This window comes from Leuresthes tenuis, unplaced genomic scaffold (genome assembly GCF_036924035.1).
Source record: "Leuresthes tenuis unplaced genomic scaffold, fLeuTen1.0.hap1 SCAF_5, whole genome shotgun sequence".
Classification (NCBI taxonomy): Eukaryota; Metazoa; Chordata; class Actinopteri; order Atheriniformes; family Atherinopsidae; genus Leuresthes; species Leuresthes tenuis.
In genome coordinates, this window is record NW_027325359.1 from 1,507,701 (window position 1) to 1,535,041 (window position 27,341).

General features: G+C 39.4%; 1 protein-coding gene across 3 annotated transcripts; it reads left to right on the top strand.

The window, feature by feature from the left end:
• The first annotated feature begins 15,996 nt into the window (after positions 1-15,996).
• LOC140306559 (monocarboxylate transporter 13) lies at positions 15,997-24,939 on the top strand. 3 transcript variants are annotated; one of them, XM_072385163.1, is made up of 6 exons: positions 15,997-16,144; positions 19,801-20,070; positions 21,128-21,271; positions 21,363-22,063; positions 22,577-22,817; positions 24,377-24,939. In XM_072385163.1, exons 2-6 carry the CDS (start codon positions 19,836-19,838, stop codon positions 24,577-24,579), a joined length of 1,524 nt encoding a protein of 507 aa, XP_072241264.1. In that variant the 5' UTR covers positions 15,997-16,144; positions 19,801-19,835; the 3' UTR covers positions 24,580-24,939. The 3 variants fall into 3 exon arrangements, with proteins under 3 accessions (XP_072241264.1, XP_072241266.1, XP_072241265.1); XM_072385165.1 differs by having other exon boundaries at positions 24,475-24,939; XM_072385164.1 differs by having other exon boundaries at positions 19,818-20,070.
• The last annotated feature ends 2,402 nt before the right edge of the window (positions 24,940-27,341 follow it).

Genomic DNA, 27,341 nt, shown 5'->3' on the forward strand with positions numbered 1-27,341 from the left:
GAACATGCAAACTCCACACAGAAAGGCCCCGGCTGGGATTCTTGCTTTTGGATAGGAGTCTTAGAACCACAGCTGGTTTTAGCCAGCACTTAGCGGCCTTCACTAGTGCTGCACTTTATGGCGCTTCATCTCACAGTGGATGACTGTATCCATTACTTTAAACATTCTATGTCCCAAGAGTGAGTAAATATCTACCCCTGTTAAAACACCAAATTTAGAGCAAAATAAACTAGTTTGCAGTATAGACCAAAAACACCCTTTTTACTTATACTGTATTAAGACTTAAAGTTATTTGAGGTGCAAATATTGCATCACGATACTTTTTGTGCAGCAAGTTCTATCACAAATGTTGGTTTAATGACCCCATATGTGTTGTGACTCAATGCTGATAATACAGCTTCCAGTGCAGAGTGCTGCATGCTAACTTCTATATCATCAAACAGATAACGTCTATTTCAACTTACAGTAAGATGTGCACGTAATATGAGGAAAATGCATGACTTTGCTTCCAGATGTCACAACGTGTGTCCTTGAGAACCACAGTAGTGTTCTGTTTATGCAGATCCCCCTGCTGGTGAATCTGAAATCATCCCCAGAAAGCAAAGCTGTTCACAGTATATTACACTCACAGTCCTAAGAGGGACGCCATCTGATTTCCACTAAGAGTTCTTCATCATCTCTCCACTCTATCAAAAGACCTCTCTTCACCTTTTTTCTTATTTTATCAACAGCGAGACACACATTTGCAAGTTAAGTTAATTTTCATCGCCTTATTAATCTCAGTTGCTCTCTCAAAAGACGTCCAAACACCCACAATATGTGAACAATGAATACATATTGTGACCTCTTCAACATTTAGATTCTGTAAGAGGAAGAAATACTCCCACTTAAACTTGTATCTCAACTATGAGTAGGTGTGTATTTGTCTGCATGCGAGGAAAGCAGAAAGAGAGAGAAAGAAAAACACTTTAGAACTTTTGATTGATCTGTTTACATGTTTTTACTTTTGGAATAAATTACATATGAAATGTATTATGTCTAATACTGTTGTGCAGTAGTATTTGACATCCTTTACAATGATTTGTTTATACTGTTTCCGCTGTGTAGTCATGCAAATTAGGTTAGAATAAGAAAAAACAGACAAAGAGAAGGAGGCAAAGAAAATTGAGAACCAAAAACCAGTTGGAAAGAAAAATAAAGACAAGAAACGTCAAAAAACCACAAGGATGTTACCCTTATGGAGTGAAATTATAAGAGCCCTGCAATTTATGTTCAGTGCAGATGTCTTTGTTAGCAACGACATATGTGATCAGCCTGCTGACAAAATCCTAAGAGAAAGAGAAGAGACGAGGGATGCATCTCAATGAGGTCTCCAGAAACAACCTCTTCTTTAGCTGTTGAAGTGTGTCTGCAAAAATCTGAGAAGTGAGTTAATGCAAGAGGGAGGCACTGAATCAGCTTGTGTGTCTAATAGTTCAATTTGGTGTACACATCATCAGTCTTTACCAACATTAGCATTAATTATCCCAGTTTTATTCCAGCTGAAAAACATTTACCAACTCTTACTAGTGGAGTTCAGGCTTTCCTGTAATTTGTGAACGAGATGCATCATTTTTTTCCCAAGTGAAACCCAGTCATGAGGATTTATAGCTTCATAATGTCACACTCATTTGTTCAAGGAGAGCTTTCACGCAAGTGCCTTAAATACACATCTTTCCAAAGGCTGCAATTCCAGGATACTCAATTAACAGGGGTAAAGTAAATCATTTATCATCGAAATTTATTGAGGAGTTTGAGTGGAAATGATTAAACTCTTGAATTTATCCTTCAGTTTTGGATTTATGTTGTAATTAGTTTTGTGACTCAGCGGGATGCAGGTTAGATGTTTCAAACTAAACTTTTTCCAGCTGAATTTGATCATGGTGGTTACAACACTTAACTGATCTGAGGTGACAGAAATATCAGCTGGGTAGGCTACTCATATTAATCTTGCTCACAGTAGGTGATTCACACAAGCTTAGACTGCAGGGGGACCTCCCATGATGCACTTCTCCTCACTCTGCTCACTTTACTCTCCATGTAAATACAACATTATTGTTGTCATTAAGTCGTGTTTCTCTCTCTCAGCAGGGATCCCCGGCCTGGTGTTATGGTGTTTGTTGTCCTTTCGACTCTGTCCTCTCAAACCTCAGCAGGTCGAGGCAGATGGCTGTCCTTCCTGGTTCTGGTTCTGCCAGAGGTTTCTTCCTGTTAAAAGTGATTTTTTTTTCTTTTCCACAGTCACGAGGTGCATGCTGAGGATGGGAAATTGGATCAAAGTGAAGTTTCAGTGCAATCTGTTGTTAGTTAGACTCCTTTCTTTTTAATTGGCTCTGTATTTATTAACTCTTATTGGCCTCTTATTTGTAATCTAACAAATTGGATTTGATTGGATTAAGATTGTATTACAATGAATTGGATTCTAATTGGCTTAAATTGGACTGTATCTTTGTTGTGATTTGGCTTTACATAAATCAAACTGAATGAATAAAAAACACAGTTCTATTTCTTATTAGGTATACAACTCTGCTCTCTTATGAACATCATTTAGTTTAAGATTATTTTGTGAGAAAAGGAGGGGGCAACACATATGAATTACCTCTGAATGAATTCAAGTTTACAAGCAGCCTTCATTGGATATTTTAATGTTTCTTAAATTTGTGTTGTTTGCCCTCCAGGCCCCTGTGGTATCATCCCTGACTCCAGCTGGCTTGGAGGAGAATTTTTGTGATCTTACTTTTTCAAAACCATTTCAGTATGAATGGAAATTCCTGTTTTCTACAGCCTCTAAAAGAGCGAAGCAGTTGGGAGTCAGACACTGAAACTGCTGCACATCAACTAATTGGAACAATCATGCTTAATCTGGCTTCTTGGTGAAAGTCTGCCATGCACAGCATTGTTATTCAGTGTCCTTTTAATGTTGGTGTAACCCCTGATATGTCCAATAACCAGGGGTTACGTTGGACTCATGAACATTAACATTTGCTAATGTGGGAAATGCTCCTCAGTTGGTTAGAAGTTACCCCAGGTTCCTTTTTGACCTTGTAGAGTATTAAACACCTTGTGTATTCCATTATCTTTGTTGGTGAAACACTCCTGGGGACAATAACAGTGGTTTTTAACTGAATCTGAATACAGTCTATCTGAGGATGAATCACTTGGTCTCAGAGACTTTTTCAGAGAGATGAGCACCAAGAACTCTGTCTGAGGTCTTCTGAAATATCCCTTTTTTGTGCCCTGATATATTTCAATACAGGAAGGTTATAATTATGTAGAAATTGAAATAGAAAAAAAACTTGTGAGGGATCCCAAACTTTAGAGCATCACTTTAAGCATATCTTCAGATGTGATAAATTATTCCCATAAAATTCTACGTGCGTACTGCATATCTTAATGTAGAGTACAGCCACATCCACACAAAGTTCAAATTCAGTTAGTGATCTGACTGATCTCATTGGATTTTTGTCTTGTATTACTCTCTAGAGATCCACCTGTCTGCAACAATAAGAGACCCTGGAAGATGTGAGAAGCAGATAGACGAAAGGAGGCTATCCGAAATTCATACCCAGCTTTACTTTCATCCTATATTCAACTGATGGCAGCTCAGTAGCTACAGTATAGTGCTGGGTTGTCTGAGCTGAAGAGTGTGCTGCTGCAGAAGCCAGCTCTTGACTTTCAATGTTCTTCAACAATGAATTGATAAAGGATTAAGAGAGGACGGAGAACATGTGTATATGTATGTGCTGGAAAGGTCAAGTGCGGCGGGGCAGTTTTTTCACTTATTGTGTAGTCTTTTGAGTGGACGTGCAATATTCCAGTCTTAAAAAGGAAAATATGAATTTGAAAAAGGGGCTCAATAGTTGAGCAGCACACAGTTGTCATGGTAACTTGATCGGATCATGATAACAGCATCGATGCTGGATGTAGCACAGATGCTTTCGCTTCCTGCACAGCCCCCTTGTGTTCAGATGCAGCCTCAGGATGAGCAGCTGAGGTGATATCAAAGCCTCAGTACATGAGACAGTTAATTGTAAAACTGTGTTCAGTCAATTTTGTATCGCTGTAGCATAGAAGAGTTTAAAAGGCTGAAAAAAAGAAGATGAGGATAGATTTTACCATTGAAATGTTCGTTTTTGGTTACATCAAAACATTTAAACATTTTTACAAAACCTAATGTGGCGATTGTATATCAGGATGTTAAGGCGATGTTGGTTAGCCTTTAGTCTAAATCTGCTCAGTTGGCTTCAAATCTTATCTGGGGTCTTTCTGTGTGGAGTTTGCATGTTCTCACCGTACTTTCTTTATGTACATAAAATCATTTCCAGAAGTGATGCATTATAGATGTATGTTCAGGGTGCAGATGTAACACTAGGAACAAAAGAATCATCACCTGCAGCGAGTATGCTGAATTTAAACTAACATTTATGAGATTGTTCCACAGGCAGCCAAAGAATCAAGCGGCAGAGCAAGTTTAAGACTGACAGGAAAACGCAGAAACATTATTGGTACCGACGCACGTTCGTGGCTTCGCTCCAAAAGATTTCAAACTGTCATCTGAGGCATTGTTACTATGAAAGATTTATTTTACTAAAAAAAATGCTGTACCCAGTTCGAATGGGATAGATTAGGAACATTTTTGAAATACCTAAAAAAATGACTAAATACAGTAATAAAAAAGGAAAGGAAATACAAAAATAATCTAAAGGCGGATATGGCGGCACACCCTCTGGGTACACCACCCAGCCTTTTTTATTTGTTTGAAATTGATCAATAAAAAATATTTCTGGTTTGTTTCAGATTTTCCAAATCAGTGAAATGAAACCTGGGTATTGATACAGAAGTGATTTGAATGTATCGTTCTCGATGTCAGATTTGTGGATGCTTTTTTCCCCCATTGTTTTACAATTTGAAATGTCTGTGTCTATCAGACCCTCTAAAAAAGATTAGTCCACTTCTGTCTGCTAAATATCTGTAAACTGTTTTCCATTACAACCCGAATGAGCTGCTGTAATTTCCTGCTTTTCCATAACAGTGAAAGAAATATGTCATTCCTACAGATCATCTAAAATCTTGCTTTTTGGACACATTTCACAGGCTTTCCCATGCTGACGATGTGCTCTTAAAATAATTACAAAATTCATTATATTATGAAGTACCCTGTATTTAGAAAAGTTATCTATACACATGGAGAAAAGCATGTGAACTCTTCGACTCAGAAACTATTGAAACTGATACAAACTATAATTCCTATCCAGTAACTTGTTAATGCATCCATTTAAACAGCGAGATAAAATAAGAATCCCTAATTTGATCTATAACAAACATGCAAAACATAAAATTTCCTGTTTCTAAAAACAAAAGATAAAATCGTTGAAAGACAGAAACAAAAGTTTTTTCATATATTGTGCGACCGGAAGTTGCCGTTTTCAAAGTAAGAGCGCACTGAGGACGGTGATAAGGAATTTCTGCGCTGCTGTGAAAGTTTCTCATGACATGGATCAGTACGTTGCTTTTGGAAACAATAAAAGAGTGTGTCTCAGGGAAGAGGACGTGACTGCAGAAAAACTAAGACGCATATTTCAGGTAAAAACTAAAAATAACGACTTGTAATCAGGGAATTGTTAGCTACTAGCTAACATTACTCTGCGCTAACAGGCTGTGAAGACTTGTTAGCTTAGTTGTTGTCATGGAGATCGCATTCTTGAAATCCGCCTCTCTATGGTTTAGCACTTTAATGCATTATATTTGTTACTAACGTAATTTAAAGGGTTATTTTACTTGTGATTTTTTTTCCCACAGGTCTCAACCGGAAGTCTATACATGACTGATGAGGCAAACGTGGTTTTGTTTCCTGGAGCATCAGGTGTTTTCAGCTCATTCGACCTGACTCCCAGAGCTCACTGTGAGGTTCATGGTGAGGACGAGGTCACCACATCAGCTTCAAATATCACAGGCCACCGTTTTTCGTTCATGCGATCACCAGCAACTAGTACTGCTAGTTCTGCAAACCGGAATTTAGAATTAATTAATTTTGTTGCACAAGAGCGAGATAAGATTTGATCTGATCATTTCCACTCCGGTTGCCATTCTTTGTCTCATTCATATTAAAATAGTTAAAATAGTTGAACACTTTAAAGATGTTTAAACATTGTTCCTCAGAAAATGTACTGTATTTTCTACTTATTGTTGAGATATAAAAGGGTATTCTCTACTATATGAATGCCTCATATAGTGCTATAACACTTATTTGGATGATATTCTCACAGAACAGTGTACCTTGCTGAGCTGGTTGGTGAAAGACTGAGTCCCAGCAGAATGGTGGTTGTCCGTTTTATGGAGTGCAAAGCTTCCCTTCAGGGTATCGTTGGAAAATTGCAAGATGTCATTGGAAGTCATGACACCATAATATTAACTGATGCGCAGGGAAATGCAATTTTGGAGTCAGAGGGAACAACAGGTAGATTATATTAATTTATTTTGCACAGACACACACACAGAGCCACTTATGTAATATGTATAAAGATATTTTTTTCCTGTTTTCTACCACCACTCCCAAGGGTCACAGTACTGGAAACAAAATGCACAAAAGATTCTTGCTGTACCACAAAGGGATTTCCAGGAATTGCATGACACAAAGAGAAGGATACTGAGGTATGTTATGTATTCATGTTACTCTCATTTATCCAATCATTGAAATGCATTGTTTTGTTTTTTTTACTTAAACTTATGTTTATCTTTCTTATTATTAGCTTATTAAATAAAACATTTTTTTCACTTTAAAATCAGTGCTAATTGCTTATCTTCGAGCCATTAATTCTGTGTATTCAATGGCTTTTATGTTTGGGACAAAACATATTATAAGTATGCCTATAAGCCTGCCCAAAAAAAAATGTTATAAAGTTGCTTTTTGAACCTTTCTAATCTTTCAAACAAAAAGTTAGACTATCATTACCAAAACCGCCTTAGAAGTACCACTATCTATCTATTATGTCTTTTCTGTTAATGGGGAACTCTTTATTTTTAAACCTAGACCTTATTTCTGGCATGAAATACGTTCATATACTCACCGAGAACAGTTTGGTGAAAGTCAGCATCCTTCGGGAGCTATTTAGAAAACTCGCGATCAGCATATATCCATATAATGGAGTTAATGGGGCAGGGATGATGCAGCCTCTAAATAAGGCATTATCTGTCTTTATTTCACCAATACTTTAAGAAGAATGAATGAACAGACACGCATGGCTGCAGCACAGCTCATTTACTCCGGTAAGAACGTCCATCTTACTCAAAGTCGTCGTTCACGTTGTCAGAATCTGATAAATATCCTGCCATGTTGCACAAAACTATCAGCAGCAAACTCTGTGTGAAGTTAGCCGACTGTCACAGAGCACGGAGTGAATAAACTGAGCTGCAGGGGGGCGTGTGGATGAAGTGGGCCCAGTAGAGTGCCTGTGTAGAAATCCCTCCGTTAGCTCTCCTATAGCCGCAAGTAGCCACATAACAGCAGCTATGAGATCCATCTCTTCCTCATCTCATAAGGTTTCAAAAAGAAAACAAGGCAATAGCAACGTCAGAGTAAGGTTCCAAAGACATTTAATCCTGGGCTCGGGAAACCACAGGTAGAAGTCATATATTTTGGCCCTCTTGCCAGAAACACAACACCATCCTCAGATGTGCTCTTATTTTGAAAATGGCAACTCCCGGTTGCACAATATATGAAAAAAGGGGCGCTTTTTTGTTTCTGTCTTTCAACAATTTTATCTTTTGTTTTTAGACACAGGAAATGAAAATCAAACAGTTTTTAAAGTTTTGTTTATCCCTTCTTGACCCTGACAAAGAAAAATATTTTGAATTTTAATTTTTGAATTTTAAAATGAAAATCAAATAACCACACATTTTCTGAACACTGAGATTGGGTAATGATTATGTCCTTTCATGTCATGTGTTCAGGGTTGTGTTGGGTAATGCCTCCTTGCAGCGATTTGCTTCTAAGTTTTCACATATGCCCTTTTGACTTCATTCCCTGTCAAGAGATATGATCAGTGTTTGCATCACAGTGGCAGCACCTTACAAGGTTTCTGATAAGACTTGAATCCAATTAAACCACTCAGACGGCAAATATCAGGAATCCCTGATAAATCCACATCCCACCACAGAGAAGGAGAGTGCATGGCTCAGACTGAAAATGTGGAAATTATTCCGTTGAACGAGTCTATAAGGATTCCTGCCACGTAATCTCCCCTTTATTTGAAGAAATAAAATGGAAAAGTGAAGACAGCTGTCCAATTGTTGGGACACTATTGTAGAACTAATTTACTAAATAGCAAAAAATGTGAATGTCAAGAATAAGGGCATGTCATTTGAAATGTCAAAGTTAGTGAGTAGCTTTTAAATAAATGTACAACAAAAAGACAGATCACATTTTTGGCAACAGAAATTAGGAGAGATGGGGAGACCACATTGATTAAATATCAGAGAGATAAAGGGGTCTGACAGAAAAAAATAGAATCTCTATCTGCCATCTTATTCCAAGTGCATTTGTCAGCTCCATAATGGGATGAATTATGTGCTCAGACTTATAATTATCCTAATAAGTAATGTCCACTTCACTCTGATGATCTGTTGCTCTTTAACAGCTCATATTGGCTAAAAGCACACAGTCACACCAGTACAAATATAGCAAACACCATATGAGATAAGCACAGACACACAGAGAGGCAAAACATTATGACTTCTCAAGATACCGTAACAAAATCCATAATAAACACACATGTCCTTTGTAGGGGAGATTCTGAGGTCTGCCTCAATTATGAATGATGGCTATTAGGAATGAGGCTCACTGGAGAAGAAATTACAGACAAAGTTTGAAACTCAGGAGATTCAAATTATATGATGGAAATGGCATGTAATGGTTTTAAAACTCCCCCAGGACAAGAATTACTGCAGTTTTTGGGGCTCTCTTTTCTGCAAAAAAGGAATAAAAGACAGTAGTAAAAATGGAGCCCTGTTTCAATCCCAGCTTAGCACCTTCAAACATGGAGAACAATACATTTGGAAGCGCTTCTGGGTCGTTTTGATGTCATATACTGTAGGTACTCTTTTGACGTTTCAGATATACTGGCTTCTTTAAACGTTTAAATGTTTCTTGCTTTGGCAAAATCATCACAATGGTTTGCAGGGAATGAGAGAAACACTGAGGATAAACTGTCTCTTCCATAGAAGAAAGGGAAGGGGAATTTAAAAAGATAGATGTTTAAGGTGATGTGGTGGCACTGGTTGTGGAAAATTGGGATTTTTAGAAGGTTGGAAAATTGAGCTCAATTTTAGGGGAAAATTCAAAGGAAAATTGTCATCACTGGCCTGAAAGTTGTTGTTTTTTTGTATTGTCATTTAACAGCTCCAAAGGTGCTCAGTTGATGCAAATCGGTTCCTTGACAAAGTACCAATGACAAATGTCTGAATGTCTTTGTTATCACTTGTGTGTGTTTGGCTGTCCTGCATAGAAGTTGACAGAAAATTTCGCTGAGACTGTAGCTATCTCAGAAAAAGTCCAAATACCTGTTCTAGATTATTGTCCATTATTAAGTCATCATTTTATCCATGTTAGTGACGTTTTACATATAGTAATTTGGACTGTTACTGTGATGTTTTAACAGCTATTGTCTAAAATGCCATGATCTATGACATATGATATATAGGTTTCCACAGGAGGAAGTCTGATTTTTTTAATGATCCTTTGACATTCTTGTAGCACAAGGTCAAATTTAGCTCTGCATAATGAGATATTTCAACATAGTCTGGACAGATGGAGCCATGCATCATCCTTTTGGTTAAATAAAGCCACTGACAGTTTACTGCTGACAGATTTCTCTTAGCATAATCTCCCCTTTAACTATTCTGTGAGGAGATACAAAAACTCTGGAGCTGTTTTTCTATTTTTAGATTTAGCAATTTAAAAAAAAACACACTAACACCAGCTGATCCCGCTCATTAGGCCGCGGCATTTCCTCCCTCTTGGATTGTGACGCCTATACACTTCCCTGGAGACAACTTCCTTTCTCTAGGAGACCAAAAGAAAGAGAAAACCAAGAGACTACTTCAGCAGGCGATAGACACACTGGAGCTTGAATGGCTACATGGTTGTCACAGTTTTCCAAAGGATAACAAATATCTCTGGTTATGATTTAAATGATCTGATAAAACAAGCAATTTTTGGGAGGCAAACAAGGCTGGCATGGACCCACTGGTGCTGTTCTCCTGTTTGTTTCAGAGCATTGAAACATTCATTTATCTCAGTTTGCTGCTACCTAGAAAATGCGTCTTTGAGTGTGTGACAAAGGAATCTGCCTTTCAACAATATCAACATCTGTAAGTTCTGCAGTTAATGTCAATGTCTGTTGAAATCTGTCACTATTTGCTAACAAGCTAGTTTCTGCTGCGCCGCTGCTGTTTGGAAGTGTTTCACACACAGTTATGTGAACATAATCAAAGCAGTGCCAAGATTTCTGTATGTAAACACACCGACAGCATGTGCTTAAAGAGCTTTAACAAAGACACATTTTAAATGCATCGATCGTTTTGAGCCACCAGAGGGACCTTGCAGAAAAAAGGTTCCTAACAGGACATGCTATCAAACCAAAGACCATACATATGATGTTTCAGTGAGCTTTAGAAGTGCTCTGATGTGTCTGATGTTCTCATTTTAGAAAAGGTTTTGCACGACCTGTGGATGACCAAAGCACAGTCAGCTGTTTGGCTTTCTCCAGTCAGCATCAATAACATCTGGGGAAGCCTCCACACACCTGTGCTTTCTGGGAGTGTGCCACAGAAAGGCATTCAAAGGAGGCAGATGAGAGGTGGAGGGCAGAATACAGGATGTGGGGCTGGAAAAAATGGTTGTGGAAGGAGAGAGTGCATCAAATAGATTATAAACAGATTATAAAACAACCAACCAATAATAAGGAGATACTTAAAAGAGTTCACACGGTACCACTCTTTGAATAAGTTAAAGTACAACTGCTGGGTGAAAGCAGCAATTTTATCCCTGCTCAGGTAGTAGGGATAAAATTCCTGAAGGAAGGCAGGCAGAATTTAAAACTTTGATTCAGTGCCTCAGAGCCCTGATCAGAAGAGTTCGGACCATTTCTATCATGGAATGGAATCGCTCCTGACCACAGAGAGACAAGAAGAAGTTTTCAATCCCAGATACAGCTAAAATGTGCCTGCCTTCATCCGGACTAGGATTCAGTTCCATCGAGGATTTCACCTGCTCGGATTATAATGTTTCCACCCAGTAAACTGGGAAGAAGAAGCATAGAATAAATTGAAAATATTGTGTTACAGAAACTTTGTTCTGATTCAACAAACTTTTTCTAACATAGCCTCCTAAATAATCTCCTACACTCATTCTGACCATTCAAGTGATTCTTGAATTGATTCTTGCTAAAAAGAAGGAGGAATGGTTAGCAATGCGCTTGTTTGTGTGCCATGAATCAGCAGTTATCCACATCAGAGGTCAAAGGTCAAAGCTTTTACCCCTGGTCCAATTTGGATTGAGTTCATGTGCGTTTGCAGGATTTCAGGCAAGGCTGTTTGCAACTCTCTGGTGAGAGCCTGCTCCAACCCCCACTGTGCCGCTCCCCTCCTCATTCACTACAGTATCCCATATTCAGCTAAAAACAAGACAGTTTGGGGGGCTGAGTGTGGAAATGGGTGTAAGTTATAAGGGTGCACAGGTGTGTGGGAGGGTGTGAGTGATTTGGTGTTTAAGCAAGGCTGAATCCTTAATGATTATTGACTAGGACTTTGAAAAGGGGAAAAATGGAGTGGAAATGGTGTCATGGGGCAGTTTTACAGAACCTGACTGGCCTATGAATGAGCTCATAAAACATCTTTTTACCTCCCTCAGTCCATGAACCAGTCATGCAGAGTTCACAGCTTTATAGGTCTTTTAATGAAAGGATCAGAGACAAATCATTTTCCGTCATGTTACACATCAATATATGTATTATGGATTTAACACATTTCCTCTGATTAAAGCCAAGAATATTTAGTTTTATTCAAGTCATTTAGAGATGGCTGAGAAAAATAAAAAAAACCCACCAGAATTAATTGAATTGCTAATGAAATCCTCGATGTGATGAATCTTTGTGTCTGTCATGATCTGAAATAAGAGATGTCTTTTGGCACAGAAAACTAAACAAAGATCAGTTGTAATAAACAGTGATTTACCAAACATTTGGCTCCACAACCAGTCTGAGAGCAGCCAATGCCAGCTGACTCGCTCCCTGTATGATTACCACCTCATTGTCCTTTTACAATGACCTTGGCTCGTCACACAATCAAGTGTCTAATTGCATCACACACACGTGCGCACACATAGACTGTCATGTTAGCTTATATGATGCCTGTGGGGCATGTGGCTGCTGGACACAATCAAGACAAATTAGTATTCAGAGAAGTTGTGTTTGTTATGTGGACCACTGCTGTTGTTTTGTGCTTGTTTCATCTACAAATATGTCTGGTTGTAAATGCAAATTTGGCACCCCACCGGTTCACGCTCACACAGCTAGAGGCCAGTATTTATTCAGCTGTCTGCTAATTTGTTGTCAGTGAAAAGAAATTTATTTTGATTTTCTTTCCCCATTCAGCAGGGTGCCATTAAACTTATTTCATGTCTGTTTAGGACTTCAAATCCCACCAGGTAGTCCCGGCAGAATTTCAGAGGTGGGGAAGCAACTAATCTTAGCATAACTGAAACACAAACTGAACATGTGTCACAGCTGCATTGTGTGAGAAGCGGGTAGCGCTGTGATTCAGAGCCTTGAGTTAAGCCTTTTTGCTATTGCCTTGTTTTCTTTTTGAAACCTTATGAGATGAGGAAGAGATGGATCTGGCAGAGAACTAGATCATGTTCACATTTACACGGTAGAGACGGATCAGTGACAAGGAAGATGCACCTTGAAGCGCACTCTTCTTTTATTATGCAACATGAAAATATCCAGGGTTTCGACAGTAGTCTAAATTATTCCCTGGGTGTTTGACAGATGCAGAGAAAGAAGATTTATTCTTTTATTCACCCTCTGTCGTTTTCTCATGGCTCTGATACCTAATCTGAGCTGCTACACGGTGACCTTCATCAGCATACAGAGGCAAGCAGAAGTTTGATATCACTAAAACTGAGCATCTAAGCAATCCTATTGTAAAATTAGGAGATATGTAATTCCAAAATGTCAAAGTTTAGGGAAATTTCTATTAAAAGTATGCAAATGTAGACTAATGAGTCACCTCAGCACTGTCATTTAAAATAAGATATATGCAAAATGTTTTCAAGGTTAACAGCATGTCCCCGGTTATTGGAAACACCGGTGGGGGAGACAGCGGCTTGGGAGGGAAGCTTGGTCCACCAATCAGAACATCAGTAGTTTGATTCCCAGCTTCTTCCATCTGCATACTGGAAAAGAAATGGGCTCCATAATAAGAAGGGCTGTGTAAATGTGGGTCTGAATGGGTGAATTTTGCTTGTAGCTACTGTGAAATGCTTTGAGGGGGGGTCGGCAAAACTAGGAAAGTGCTACATTAAACCAGCCCATTTACCCCCAAGACTCACCGGAAAAAATGCCACCTCTTGTTTTCATTCCTTTTGCCAAAGAATGGGTCAGATATCTCTGAATGATCCAGGCTTGCAGCTCTTTTGTACGTGCTGCTCCTCAGGTGGTAAACAGATCCACCCGATGAAGGAGCAGGTTCCTCGCCACCCACCATTGTTATTTTCTCCCGAAAGCCACTTTTGATGACTGCAAATCCAAAATGCCTCCGTATTGAACAAAGCACCCCAAAAAACACTTTTGTTGCCTAGAAAAGTTAAAGTCATCATATAATCCCATTACTGGAGAAACTGAAGACTGAGCAGATTATTTGTATTTGTTCAGGAACCTTATGAACCTTTGTGGCCAAAATGAACAAAATAAAGTTTAGAGGAGAGAAAAAGGTAAACCATTTTCTCGAAGGACAAACAGCTCTCCAACTGTTAGGTATGGGGGGGGCAACTGTGGCATGTGAGACATTTTGCTGGTTAAATGGATTTGATTTTATAGCATCAAACAAAAACAATAAAAACTCTTTCTGTAAAAGATACATGATGAAAGGTGCATAGCTTAGTATCATGTATCCATGTATATTTGAACATCTAAACATGTATTATTTGGACCCTAGGCGTGCACTTTTAACTCCTAACTATAATTATGAGCTGGCAGGAGCAAAACCGAAAAGACTGGAAGTTTTTGCAGGTGTTTGAACCAGCAATCTTATGCTTGAAAGGGGTTTAGCACCACTTACCAAACCCATCTAAACTCACTCCACAATATTTTTTTGTACGCAGTAGTAACATCTGTCAACATCATCACATTGTTATGTTGCGACAGGAGTGGAAACGTCATTAGGAGTGCAACAGAAGTTCTATCACAGTAGAGAACTGCAGAAGGAAAACAGCTAGTGTACATTTTTTCCTTTTAATGGACCAATTTACTGATGTATATCTTTCCTCCTATGTGCTGTATGCAGGTGTCATACCACAGTATTCCCACTTATCACATGGACAGTCTCCTGCTGTCTGGTAAATGTGTAAAAGGGCAGCCATGGGCAATGTTAGGACCTGATTCTCCACAGATTGTGTAAGCAGCCTCACTAATGTGACCAGTACAGCAGTAGCTCAGTTGAATTTCTAAAACATCCTATTTGGAACAATGCTGAAACCAGGGGTACTAGTAGGATATATGTTAAACTTAACAAACAATACACTACAGACATATGCATCTTACATCAATTTGGCGAAAATGCTGACAGTTCCAGGAGCTGTGGTGTGATCAATTGACCATAGAGAACGAGGGGCTTACGTAGGGAACACCATGAGCTGTTTTTGCTGCAGACTGCTGACTAAGGATTCCATTCAAACTTAGCCCAAACCCTGTGCACTTACTGCTGTAAACATGCCTATCTTAAGTAACTGATTACCACAGAAAAACTTGGCACTTGACTTCTTTAGTAATCTGTAAAGCTCATAAAAGAGGATGTTACGGTGATGATTAAATAGTAAATGTTTATGGGCAGGCTGTAGTACTATAAGTAGCAGTTTCATTAACTCTTTAAACTATTTCCACCAACGGGTTGTGTGATAATTGGACCTTCTACTTGTCAGAAGTCTTGTATCAGTGAAGATCACGCTTGTGCTTTCCATTTTGACGGTTACAGCTGTCAGTTGTAACAGAGCAGACGAATCCAGGCATGCAGATTTAGTGGCATTTCATATATTAAAAAGGTTGTAGCTTACGTCCTCTTGATGCTTTTTTGAGGAGTGCAGATGGGTTGCTTCTGGGAGGGCAGCATGACCAGGAAAGGATAAGTCGGCACATTCATGTCTGGCTGCCAGTAATTGGGAACTGGACTCTTTCTCAGGGTCGGGGAAGTTGTGAAGGGGATTATATTCATATCGGCTTTTACAATGTGAATATATGTGTGTGTACAATACAATGTGAATGGGTTTAAGTTAGTGAAAACATTGAAAGAATTTGAACAGAAGCTTCTGACACAGAGATACCTCAGTTTATGTTGCCAGTGCTGTTATGTCAGCTTTTATAGAATTGCTCTTAGTGTCGTAGAGGTTAGTTTCCTCACTGAGACTCCAATCAGGCTATATTTAGTGTGGGAACTCATCGTGTCAAATACAAGATAAGACAACATCTCTGTTCAAATCTGTTCTTTGCGCTTGGCGTTGGCCCTGAATCACACTCACATGTGCAGACGCTTAACTTCAGCGAAACTTTGCCCTGTTTGTGTCATTGTGTTCAACATGTCGACACACTAAGGAATCCAGAGAAAATAGGTTTCAAAGGTCAGACTAGGGTAGCTGCTCACATGTCACATCAGCGTTTTACTCGAGGATCTTTTGAACACTATTTGTTGTCGCCTGTTAGGACATGTTGCATCTTTTGCTGTGTGATCACCACTGCCCCCGATGCATGTAACAAGCTGCACATCAGACCGCATCAAGTCCAGAGAGCTGCTGGCCTGTAGGAGGAGCATGATGGTTTCAGACTGACCCCGAAAGGTAAAGAGGAAATTTGATATACACGGATGTATGATAAGACATGCATGACTTGTTGTGAATTTTGTTGTGAGTCACCCTGACTGGCACTATATGTTTTTGAAGGCATAGTATAAGCTTAAGTTGAGACCTTTAAACAGAGAGAAGGTGTGTAATCCCCATAATTCAAATGCCTGAAAGTCCTCTGTGTAAACAGGATCCTGTGCACAAAGTGTGGCTTCATTATAGTTATGTGTGTGACGCATTTTCCAGCAACAGAAAACGGGACTGAGCTAAATCTGATCAGGCATAGTAAATATAATCTGCTCTCACTGACTGTGGTCAAAAGGGATGACAATTAGCTTCTGATAATAATTATTTTTTAAATTGACGTGGCTAGACTTGTGTCGACTCTTCAAATGTCTCAAATGATATTTGAGATGTCTGGGAAAGACCTTTGCTCATACAGTAAATGATCTACCCCATGGTAAATGAAGATGGTTTAACTTTAACAAGATTAATCCAAGTCGCCAGATCTCAGTGCTTTGCAAGTTTCCTGTCTGCTTGAGATTCAGCTGTAATATACTGCAAATGATTGGGGAATAGGTCATGAGTAAAACTATACACAGTCATAAAAAAGCAAAAACTAAGTATTACTTTACTGATTAGTCAATATTGTTTGGGACAATGGTTTAAATTGAAAGTCTAAGGCTAACTACAACCTAAGGTAGTAGTAAATCTAAAGATGCAGACATCTTAAAGTCTCCATGAAATCAGTTCTGATATTTAAGTCACGTATGTGGATATGGCCAAAATAAGTGATTTAAAAAGAGTACAAGTAAAGTATTTCAAAATTTGCCATATCCTGACAAAGACTGACTCAAGGGGTCTAATTTCTTACTTTCTGTTTCTCTTCCCATGATTATGAAGTTCAGTAAACACCTTGGCAGAACTCTTGCAGAATAGAGGGTGGTGCCCGCTCAGGTCGTTGGAAAGGACCTTTCAGAGAGGACCGGGCTTTTTGAGAAAGAGGGGCAATCTCCCTGGTATCTAAAAATACTTTTAACCAAACATTACTCTTCTGGGTGTTTCATAATAACTTCAAAACAATACCAACTTGTTAAACTCTCCAGTAATAATTACTATGCGTTACCTGTGAATTCATCCCATGTTCTTTTGAATCGTTTAAATTCCTACATGACTTTGGGATTTAATAAATCACTTGACATTTAATGGCCTCTACAATCATCTGAAAAATCATTACCTACTGAACTGGCATTGCGTACACCAGTCGCTGTCATGTGTCCCTTCCCCATTTCTGATCTGTGCTGGGTCGAGTTGGGATTGTTATGTCTAGGCCTTCACAAAGAGCTTAAGCCAACCCCAACCATTCTGTCCCTCTCACTCTTAGGAGCAAAAGGCTTCCAGGTTTTGATTTGTTTGCCACTCATACATGGATTTTACATTCATTTTCAGTTAATATGATCCGTTAATATGATTTACAGTCTTATATACTGTCAGGATCTAACTTTGGATTGGCATTTAAACCCATCTTCTCTCCCCTCTCTGACAATAAGCCAGCCTTTGGTAAGCGGGGGGGTTGTGCTAATGTTTTCAGTAAATAGCTTGCTTGAGCCCAGTTGGTGGCCAGTTTGAATGGGCTTGTTTCTTTTTGGTATAAACACAGCAACTATCTAACTTGATTTGTTTTGGGTTTGTTTGGCTGTAATGTTCAGATTCTGTATTTTGTAAATCAACTTAGTGGGTGGAAAATACAGGTTTGTGTATCCCAGTTATTTCTCCTGGTAGACGGAGGTCTTTGTTCCCTTTTGTTAGTGGATTAGCTGATTGATTTAAATGATAATGGCCTGAACTTGGGTTTTAGCTATGATGTAAATTGAGCATGGGTACCTTATCTCCATTAGGCTTTGTTGCATGTCCCCCTCAAGGACTTGTGGTATTTAACTTCTGGCTGATGTTAATAAGTAGGTCTATTAGCATGGGAGCACCTCAGTGGCCATGAGAGGTTCCCAGTTTGCAGTTGCCTGGTTGCCATATTCACTCCACAGCACAAAGACCAGGGGTGAGTTAGGGATTTAGTTTTTCTTGTATTAGCATGACGAGGGGGTTTCTTGCTTCCTGTCACCTCAGTTTTGGCTTCAGTTGTTAATTACATAGTTTCATTGTATAGTTTTAGTTGGGTCCCTTGGAGTCTGCCTTGGAGTAGTGCACGAAAGAGCAGCTCCTGAAACTTGCAGAGCATTATAAGTAGCAGATAAGAAGCTTAAAGACTAGGTGAAAGCAGCTTTGAAGAAGGAGCCGATTGAGAGCTGTGGCCAGCCTTCTCCCAGCCGAGGAGGTACTGTGGTGCTTAGCTGAGGTAGTTTAACCTTTGAACAACAGAAGAAATAGTTGGATTTTCAAGCTGAAGCAGCAATTAGAGTTTGTATGAGGTACAAAAAGGAGGGATAATGACACAAGAGAGCAGAAAACTAAACAAGCAAAGCTAGTTGTGCAGCTGTACCATTTAGAGCAGGTAAAGGGGTCTAAAGAAGTTAGACAGAGGTTATGGACTTAAAGTTTGACCTTGGTGATAGTCTATGCCTACAGCCTAAGTTAAGTGAGTCACAGCAACTTTCTTCTTCCTGTTTGAACAGATTGGCCAAACTCAGATAGGACTGGTGTGTTCTGATTGGTAAAACCTTTTCAGCTTTGAGGTGATAGAGTACTTGTGGAAGGAGAAAAATCTGTAGCCTTCTGTAAGCACCAATGTTGTGTTTGGGTGATGTGATAAATCTTTAAACAACCAATAACTTTCCTAGGGTTTATTATTTGTTATGTGTTTCGGTCAAGATTCTCTGTGGAACCCAGCTGTAAAGTCTATTCGTCTTTCTGCTTAAAACACAGGGAGCCTTCTGTAAAGTGATCACCTCAGTTTCATATTTCTTCAGTTTGATCGTATAATAAACACAGAGTAACTCCATAACAGAGCAGAGAGTAGAGACGGGGATGTAACTTGAGCACTATCTTTTATAGTCCTATCCAGCATGCAGTTATTGCTTGGAAGCTACACAGCCACTGCTCAAACACTGCAGCCCACAAATATCACAAACAACAAAGAAATAAGAGAAGAATAAGTGTAAAGGCTGGGTGAAGATTTGCAGATAAATACACAGCCACATTTTTTAAATTGTTCATAAGTGATGGCTGAAGTTGAATACTTCTGAAAACCTTTTACTTTGATAGATTTGAGTACATACTCAAAGTATGACTGTATGCTTTTACTATGGCATTAACATGAACTCTTCCCCTTATATAATACTTTGTAAATGCCAGGCGACTAAAAACAGACGTGGCATCAATCCCAGTTCCACCCCTTGGCCCTACTTGGCTCCTACTCCTGTTTTGCAGGCTGACACGTAGAAAAAGGTGTCCTGTTTCTTTTGGCAATCAAGCTGTAGTTGTCAGTTATCCCTCCTGATGGCCTCCCACACACCATTTGGGGAGCTAGATGACCATTCCCCCATTTGATCTTTAAAGAAACAGACACTCTACAACAGGAAAATGGAAGGTTAGGGCCAGGTGATGGGGGCAAAAGGGGGACTGGGTCTTAATATCAATAGAACAGGTGACTGCTGTACAAAATGTCAAAAAGATAGCATCCTTATGTTTCTCTACAGATATTTGAGTGTTGCAGAGGCCAGTGCAAGTCAACATGGACTCTCCAGCGAAGACTCGCAACAGAAGGGTAGCCGTGTACCCAGCTTCAGTCCCTGATGGGGGCTATGGCTGGTTCATCCTGCTCTCTTGCTTCAATGTCTTTGGTCTGACTTTTGGGGTGATTAAAGCCTTTGGTGTATTTTATGTTGAGATACACCAATACTTTGAAACCACAGCAGCAGGAACATCATGGATCACCTCTATTGCAGTGGCTACCATTCATGTTGTAGGTAAATATCAGCAGTTCTGTTTTCTACTTCATGTCGCCATGACACTTAAAGGGGAACTCCGGTATTTTTAAACCTTATTTCTGGCATGAAATACGTTCATCTGCTCACCGAAAACAGTTTGGTGAAAGTCGGCGTCCTTCAGAAGATATTTAGATAACTGAAGATCCATATAACGGAGTGAACGGGGCTTAGAGGATGCAGCCTCTAAATAAGGCATTATCTGTCTTTATTTCACCAATACTTTAAGAAGAATGAATGAATGAACGTGTGCTATAGCTCTGTTAGCTCATAGCTGCTGTGTTGTTGTTATTGGCGGCTATCGGGGGGCTTATAGAGGGCTTTCTACACACTCGTCTACAGGGATGATGTCATCGACGCCCGCCGCTGCAGCACAGCTCATTCACTCCGGTAAGAACGTCCATCGTACTCAAAGTTGTCGTCCATGTCATCAAAATCTGATAAATATCCTGCCGTGTTGCACAAAACTAGCAGTAGCAAACTACGTGTGAAGTTAGCTGACTGTCACAGAGCACGGAGTGAATAAACTGTGCTGCAGGGGGCGCGGTGAAATAAAGACAGATAATGCCTTATTTAGAGGCTGCATCCTCTAAGCCCCGTTCTCTCCGTTATATGGATCTCCAGTTATCTAAATATCTTCTGAAGGACGCCGACTTTCACCAAACTGTTCTCGGTGAGTAGATGATCGTATTTCATGCCAGAAATAAGGTTTAAAAATACCGGAGTTCCCCTTTTAAATGAAGAGCTTACACAGTAGAGCATCATGGCATCCATTAAAGCTCTCACTTTCAGCCACATTAGTTGCAAATTATGTTTATTTCTTAAAAAGGTGTCATCTCTTTTTACTTTGATGTTAAATCTTACAATTGACTCAGCACAAACTCATACTTCTTAAAGTTCTGAACAACTTAAAAATAAGTTTTTTAAAAAAAAACATTGAATAACGTCTAAACTAACACTTATTTACTTTCACCTTTTCTTTTCTGAACTGATATATGCTGAACAGAATCATTTGTCCCATTTATTTCTCTGTCTGCAGCTCCGATAGCATCTGCACTGAGCGCTCGCTACAGCCATCGTTCTGTAGTGATCATGGGTGCCCTGATATGTAGCGTAGGAGTCGTGTTGGGGGCTTTTGCACGTAACCTCATCGAACTCTACTTAACAGTAGGCTTTCTAAATGGTAAGTGATTCCATTCAAACATGCGCACATACAAAGCAAGCTCAAAACATGCACACAAAAATATATTCTGCACTTGCACCCTTTCTTACAGGTTTTGGGTATGCATTGACCTGGACCCCCACAGTCACCATGGTGGGCATGTACTTTGAGAGGAGGCGTCCTCTGGCAAACGCCTTGGCCAGTTCTGGAGAATGCATCCTCACTTTTGTCCTTACACCCCTCTTCCAGTTTTTGATCGACAGCTTCTCCTGGAGGGGTGCTATGCTAATCTTGGGGGGACTGCAGCTTAACCTGTGTGTGTGTGGTATGCTGCTTAGGCCCCTAAAAACCACAAGAGAGGTTATCAGTGAGGTCAAAGCAGAGGAGGAAGGCTTGTCCCTGCAACTTCTCCCAAAAGAGGACTTGGATGAGATCAAACCAAGCTTTCAAGTGGACAAAGAACTGAACACATCTGGAGGGTGTGATCAGGACCCAATGGAGACATTTCATGAAGACCACGAGGAGAACCCTAATTTGACCAAAGATTATACAAGGAGGACAAAACTAAGGACCAAAATCCTTCAGTATGTAGATTATACCCTCATCACAAATGCCCCATTCATGGTCTACTCTATGTTTGGGGTGTTTGCTGCACTCGGTTTCTTTGCCCCATCTCTGTTCCTGGTGCCATATGCTCGCAGTAAGGGGATCGAGGAGTACCAGGCAGCTGCACTTATGTCCATCTCTGCAGTGCTGGACCTCTTTGGAAGGGTCTTCTTTGGCTGGGTAGCAAACCTGAGACTTGTGGAGACAGTAAGTTCTGTGTAGTGATAGAGCAATGATTGAAAAGATTCTTCTAAATATTTAACAGAAACATAACATTACTTATTTTAGGGTTATTGATAGTTCAGGTCAACTGAAAATTCAATTTGATCAAGCGTTTCATCTCACATAGACTTGTATACATACAGAGACAATTTTTTGTTGGGCAGCAGCAACCTCCTGGAGCCTGGCTGTTGAGTTTCCTGGTAAACTCAAATTAATGTCCAGCCTCTGGGACTATAAAACTCTAAGAAATAATCCACTGCATGCTGGGCAGATATTTTATTTATAGGCCACCCTCTTCCCTGCAGGTTCAGTCTTTACAGATAAGCTAACCGGCAGCAGGTTTCAGATTCATGTTGCCTTATGAGTTATATTACTCTCAGCGAATGCAACTCCAAGCGAAAAAAAAAAAGAATAAAATGTCAAAGCATGGGCTCTGTACAAGTGTGTGTGTAGGCAATAGCTGATGGAATGCCTATTTACTCTTTCTCCTCCTACCAGGTGCAGCAGCTGACAGCTACAGTGATTCTGCTCGGTACTGTGCTGCTTCTGTGCCCGCTGGCCTCCTCATTCTCAGAACTGGTTGCTTTTAGTGCAGCTCATGGGTTGGTGTACGGAGCAACAGTTGCCATCCATATCACAGTGCTGCCTGAGATTGTGGGCGTCGAAAGGTTCGGGAGCGCACTGGGGTTTTTCATGCTAATACGTAGCAGCGGAGGCCTGCTTGGGCCCCCCATAGCTGGTGAGCTTTGAGAGTCAACTGCAAAAACAGTCATCCTAATGTGCATATCAAACAGAAATTGAACTCCGCTTTGAGACGTTACTGTAGAATCCCTTGTGGTCCTCCACTCTAGTGCAAGCCAGAAAGAAACATAGCAGCTCAGTATGCAGCAGCTTGCATTTACTCCCTGCTAAAATCTTCACTTGCAGAGCTGTGGAAAAATCTCAAGTTTACAGTGTATATCATCATTTTCCTGGTGGTGTTCTCCAACACATTAAATCTCACACAATAGAAGTGCTTATGCATCATTCAGTCTAGTAACTGCAGCCCAGTGAGCCTCATTCAAGCAAAATGAGATTCTGATACCACTGACATACAGCACCACCTTTCAATTAATGATGGCTTTTGTTAACTGTTCGTTCCACAGGATCCTAATTTAATGTTCACATACTAAATGTTATGACATCATGACACTCTTTATGAAATAGTTAATTTCATGGCTGTTTACTTCTTTATTTTTTCCTGTTAAACCCGAGTTTCCTCCCAGCTGACTCTGGATTCTGTTACTTTTGACATTTGCATATATCATGTCCAACAGAAAATTAGAGCAACATTATGGGAAAATAGTAAAGAAGAAAACTTTCTTTAAATTTTTCTTGGCACAAACAATCAGCAAACACAATGCAGGCATATCAAATTATATAAAGTTAAATAGATTATTTATAGGCTTATCTGTGCACTTAATTCTAAGTGAAGGTGTCTTGACATTTAATTTATTACCACCCATGCTAGAGCAGAGTAATTAGACAACTTATTCTGGCTTGAAAGTGTCTCATACATGTTGACGACAGGGGAAAATACATTTACAATAATCTCCTTTAATCTATTCCTGTAAAAATAATATCTAATATGTTTTCAACACACTGCTCCCTCACCACTAACAAACAAGTCTAACAAACCAGTGTGTATTGGAACTTGATTAGAAGACCCACATTTATACCAAAGTCTAAATAATAACAGTAAATACAGCCTGAAAACACCCAGCTTGAATTAGCATTGATGCAGAAAGTGCACTGCCTCTAGCCACATTCAGCTATCAAATCGGCTGGGGACACTGCTCCAACTTTGTGGAAAATTACATTTTCTCACACTTGTAGTTTGGATAGTTCATGTGATGCCATTTATGGATATCCAAGAAGACTGATATGTTGAGTTGAGCAAAAAAAAAAGCAGAATGAGAGTATTTCGAGGTGTAACAGACTGCTTTTCTTTTCTGACACTGAACAACAAGGTAATGGATTAGTTGGCCCATATGGGAAGGGAATCTCAGTCTCCAGGCTTAAGGATGTGCACTACATGCACTTTCTGATAACCAATCTCTTTTTGTTCAGTGTCTATAAATCCAAAGGAGTCCTTTGTTTCTGGCATGGTGGATTTGGAGAAACCTACTTAGTTCTCTAATACTTCCAGAACATTCTCTTTAACCTGTGGATTATAAAATCCACCTCATATAAAAGCCTTAGAGACTTCTAAAGGTTGAAACTGACCAGTATTATTAACAGCTGTGCTTCTCCTTTTAGGATTCTTCATTGACAAGATGGACAATTATGGGACGGGTTTTCTCATGTCCGGAGTGGCTCTCATCGTCTCAGCTTTGTTCTTGCTCATCCTCCATCAGATGAACCGAAGGAGCCAGGACACAGTCACCAAGGGCCACGGTATGGAGATGGTCAAAGTCGAACGACGTCTCAGGGTTGAAGAAAAAGAGCCAGACATGACATGAAAATGCTTTGAAATTGCATTTTGGATCTAAAGATCGCTGTTCAAAAATGGATGACAGCAAGACAATTTGTCTGAAACATAATCTAATGGATAAACAGGAATCTCATGGTCTATATGTTTTGTTTTTGGAGCACCTCTCTCTCTGAATTACACGCACGTCACAGAAAGTATTCTTAAATCTCATTTAACAGGCACAGTTTGCAGCTTATGGACCTGGTTCATTATCAGTTCTGGAATAAATTAAGTAATGCTATAAGATAACTTTGTTAAAATTCACACTGATCACCCAAACCTTTATGATCACCTGCCTAATATTCAGTGGGTGATCCTCATGCCACAAAAAAAAAGCTCTGACCAGTCAAGGCATTTTAGGACACCCTGCAGTGTTTCACTCCATCATGTTAGAAATAGCTCTGTGGGTTGTGGAGTGGAGTCTTCATCCCATCAGACTGGTATCTATGGAGTTTGGGCCCTTTGGGAACAGTTTTATCCAACACTTTCCTGACTGGGGAGGCTACTGTTGCCTTATAGGAGGAAATGGGGTTGACTGCTCTGCATAAATGTTTTGGCAGCTTGACAAGTGTGAAAGTAATATCCACACAAATACCAGAAAGCAGGTTTTCCAAACAGATAACTGCATTTTAATAAGAACTGTCACTCACGTCATCTGGCAGTGGTTTTAATGTTATGACTGCTTGATATATGTTGAGCACCCCAAACACTTTTGTCTGCATTATGAGTTTCAAGGACAAAACAGTTGTAAACAAAAAAAAAAGAGGGGATTTTGTCATGAAATGTGAGACCTGATATTTCACCTCCTCCCCTCTGCTAACAGCTGGTAAAAATTTTCATTCAAACCCTAGAGGGCTCTTATTAAACACTGAACTCTCTGCAGATACCATATTTTAAAGTAACGCGGTTCTAAAAAGTGACGATGAAAAAGCTTTTTTTTCTTTTTTTTAAAATATGTGTTGAATTTAATAAATAACCCTTTGTTACCACACATTTTTATTGTTTACTGCTTCCTGTCATGTATGGTGCAATGCTGAGTTACCAAGTCAAATTTGTGTCAATGGCTCCCCCCAGTGTAATGCTGTCAGTACTGCACTTTGCTGCAAGGCAGTACTAGTTAACATTAGTTAACATAGAATGAGTAGAGGATGAACTAAACTCAAAAAGCCATATTGTTTAAGATGAAGCTTATTTATATTATTTTTGTTTTGTACAATTTTAGAGAGTGAAGAGCAAAGGAGTACATTTAACGATTTTTGGCATCTCGGTAGAAAAAAGTTCTTGGATAACTTGTTATTTTAAGACCTTATTAGACCAACTTAAAAAAGAAAAACAGTTCTCTAAGTGTGATATTTTACACCTAAGTGGTCGTTAACTTACAATAACTAGTTTACAATAGAGAACAAGAGAACATCAACACACAAGAGTGAAATGTTTTCCCCCAGACCTAAAACAATTTAGACAACCCAAAAAATCTCACAAAACTATAACATTTTGAAGGAAGAACAACAGAAAATTCCCCCAAATAGGAACTGAACGGTTTAAACTACTTGCAGAACAGACTTTTCCACTCACCAGCTGATTTTACTCCCACAACCTGAAATCTGTAAATGAATTACACTGATGAAACATCAAAATAAGTTAATAAGAAATTTATTGTCTTTGTCAATGCAGGCTTTTGTTGAGCGAGAAAAGCCTTTCTTCATTTTTCTCTGCCACTGCAGAATGTTTGCCATGTGCAACCATCAAGAAAACGAGCTTTTATAACCCCGAAGAAAAAAAGGAGGCCCCAAATAAACATCTTCAGCCTGGAATAAATCAAAAATACAGCAACCAGCATAAATAAACATGGCACTCACCATAAACCTGCAATAACAAACTCTGAAGGGAGCTTTTCAAACAGTGGCCCCTACACACTTCAGTGCAAAGAAAAAAAACTGCAGATCTGTCTAACAAAGAAATAATCCATGTTTCACAACATGAGAGCCACACACACATTCAGCCACAGACAGTGTGCTGTGGGTCAAGACCACACATGCACACGTTGCTGCTCGTTTAAAGAAAGAAAGTTAACCTGAAATATAGAGTCACTTGTTTGTAATTCATCTAAAAGAAATGTCATGACTCCCTGAACAAGATGAAAAGTAGTGGGACATTAAACCACTACCTATAAGATTGTTTTTTCTTGTTCTGAAAACTCTGGTGAAACATAATATTGGAATTAATGTTCAAACATGTCTGCAAAATGCAATATGAGAAGATGATCAAAATGTGCTGTTAACATTATAGTTTCTGTTATGAATGAGGTCTTAAATATTTGAAAACTGCTGTGCATGTAAACATAGCCTGTGTCTGAACTTCTTTATTCAGCCATAAAGGAGTTAGATACGAGTCAAACGAGTTCTTGTTAACTCATAGTATCATCAGATAGGTTTAAAAAATGCATTAAAGTCTTCATTCATGTCATGTTAAGGGCAAAGACCTGATAGAACACATATGTCAAAGTCCGGTCCTCGAGGGCCGCTGTCCTGCAGGTTTTAGATGTTTCCCTGCTTCAACACACCTGATTCAGATTAAATGGATCTCTTCGAAAGATTGTTAAGTTCTGCACAAGTCTGCTAATGATGCATTGATCTGATTCAGGTTGAAGCAGTGAAACATCTAAAACCTGCTGGACAGCGGCCCTCGAGGACCGGAGTTTGACATCCCTGTAGAAGGACAGAATAAAGTAAAATCTTCCTTCGCTTGGCC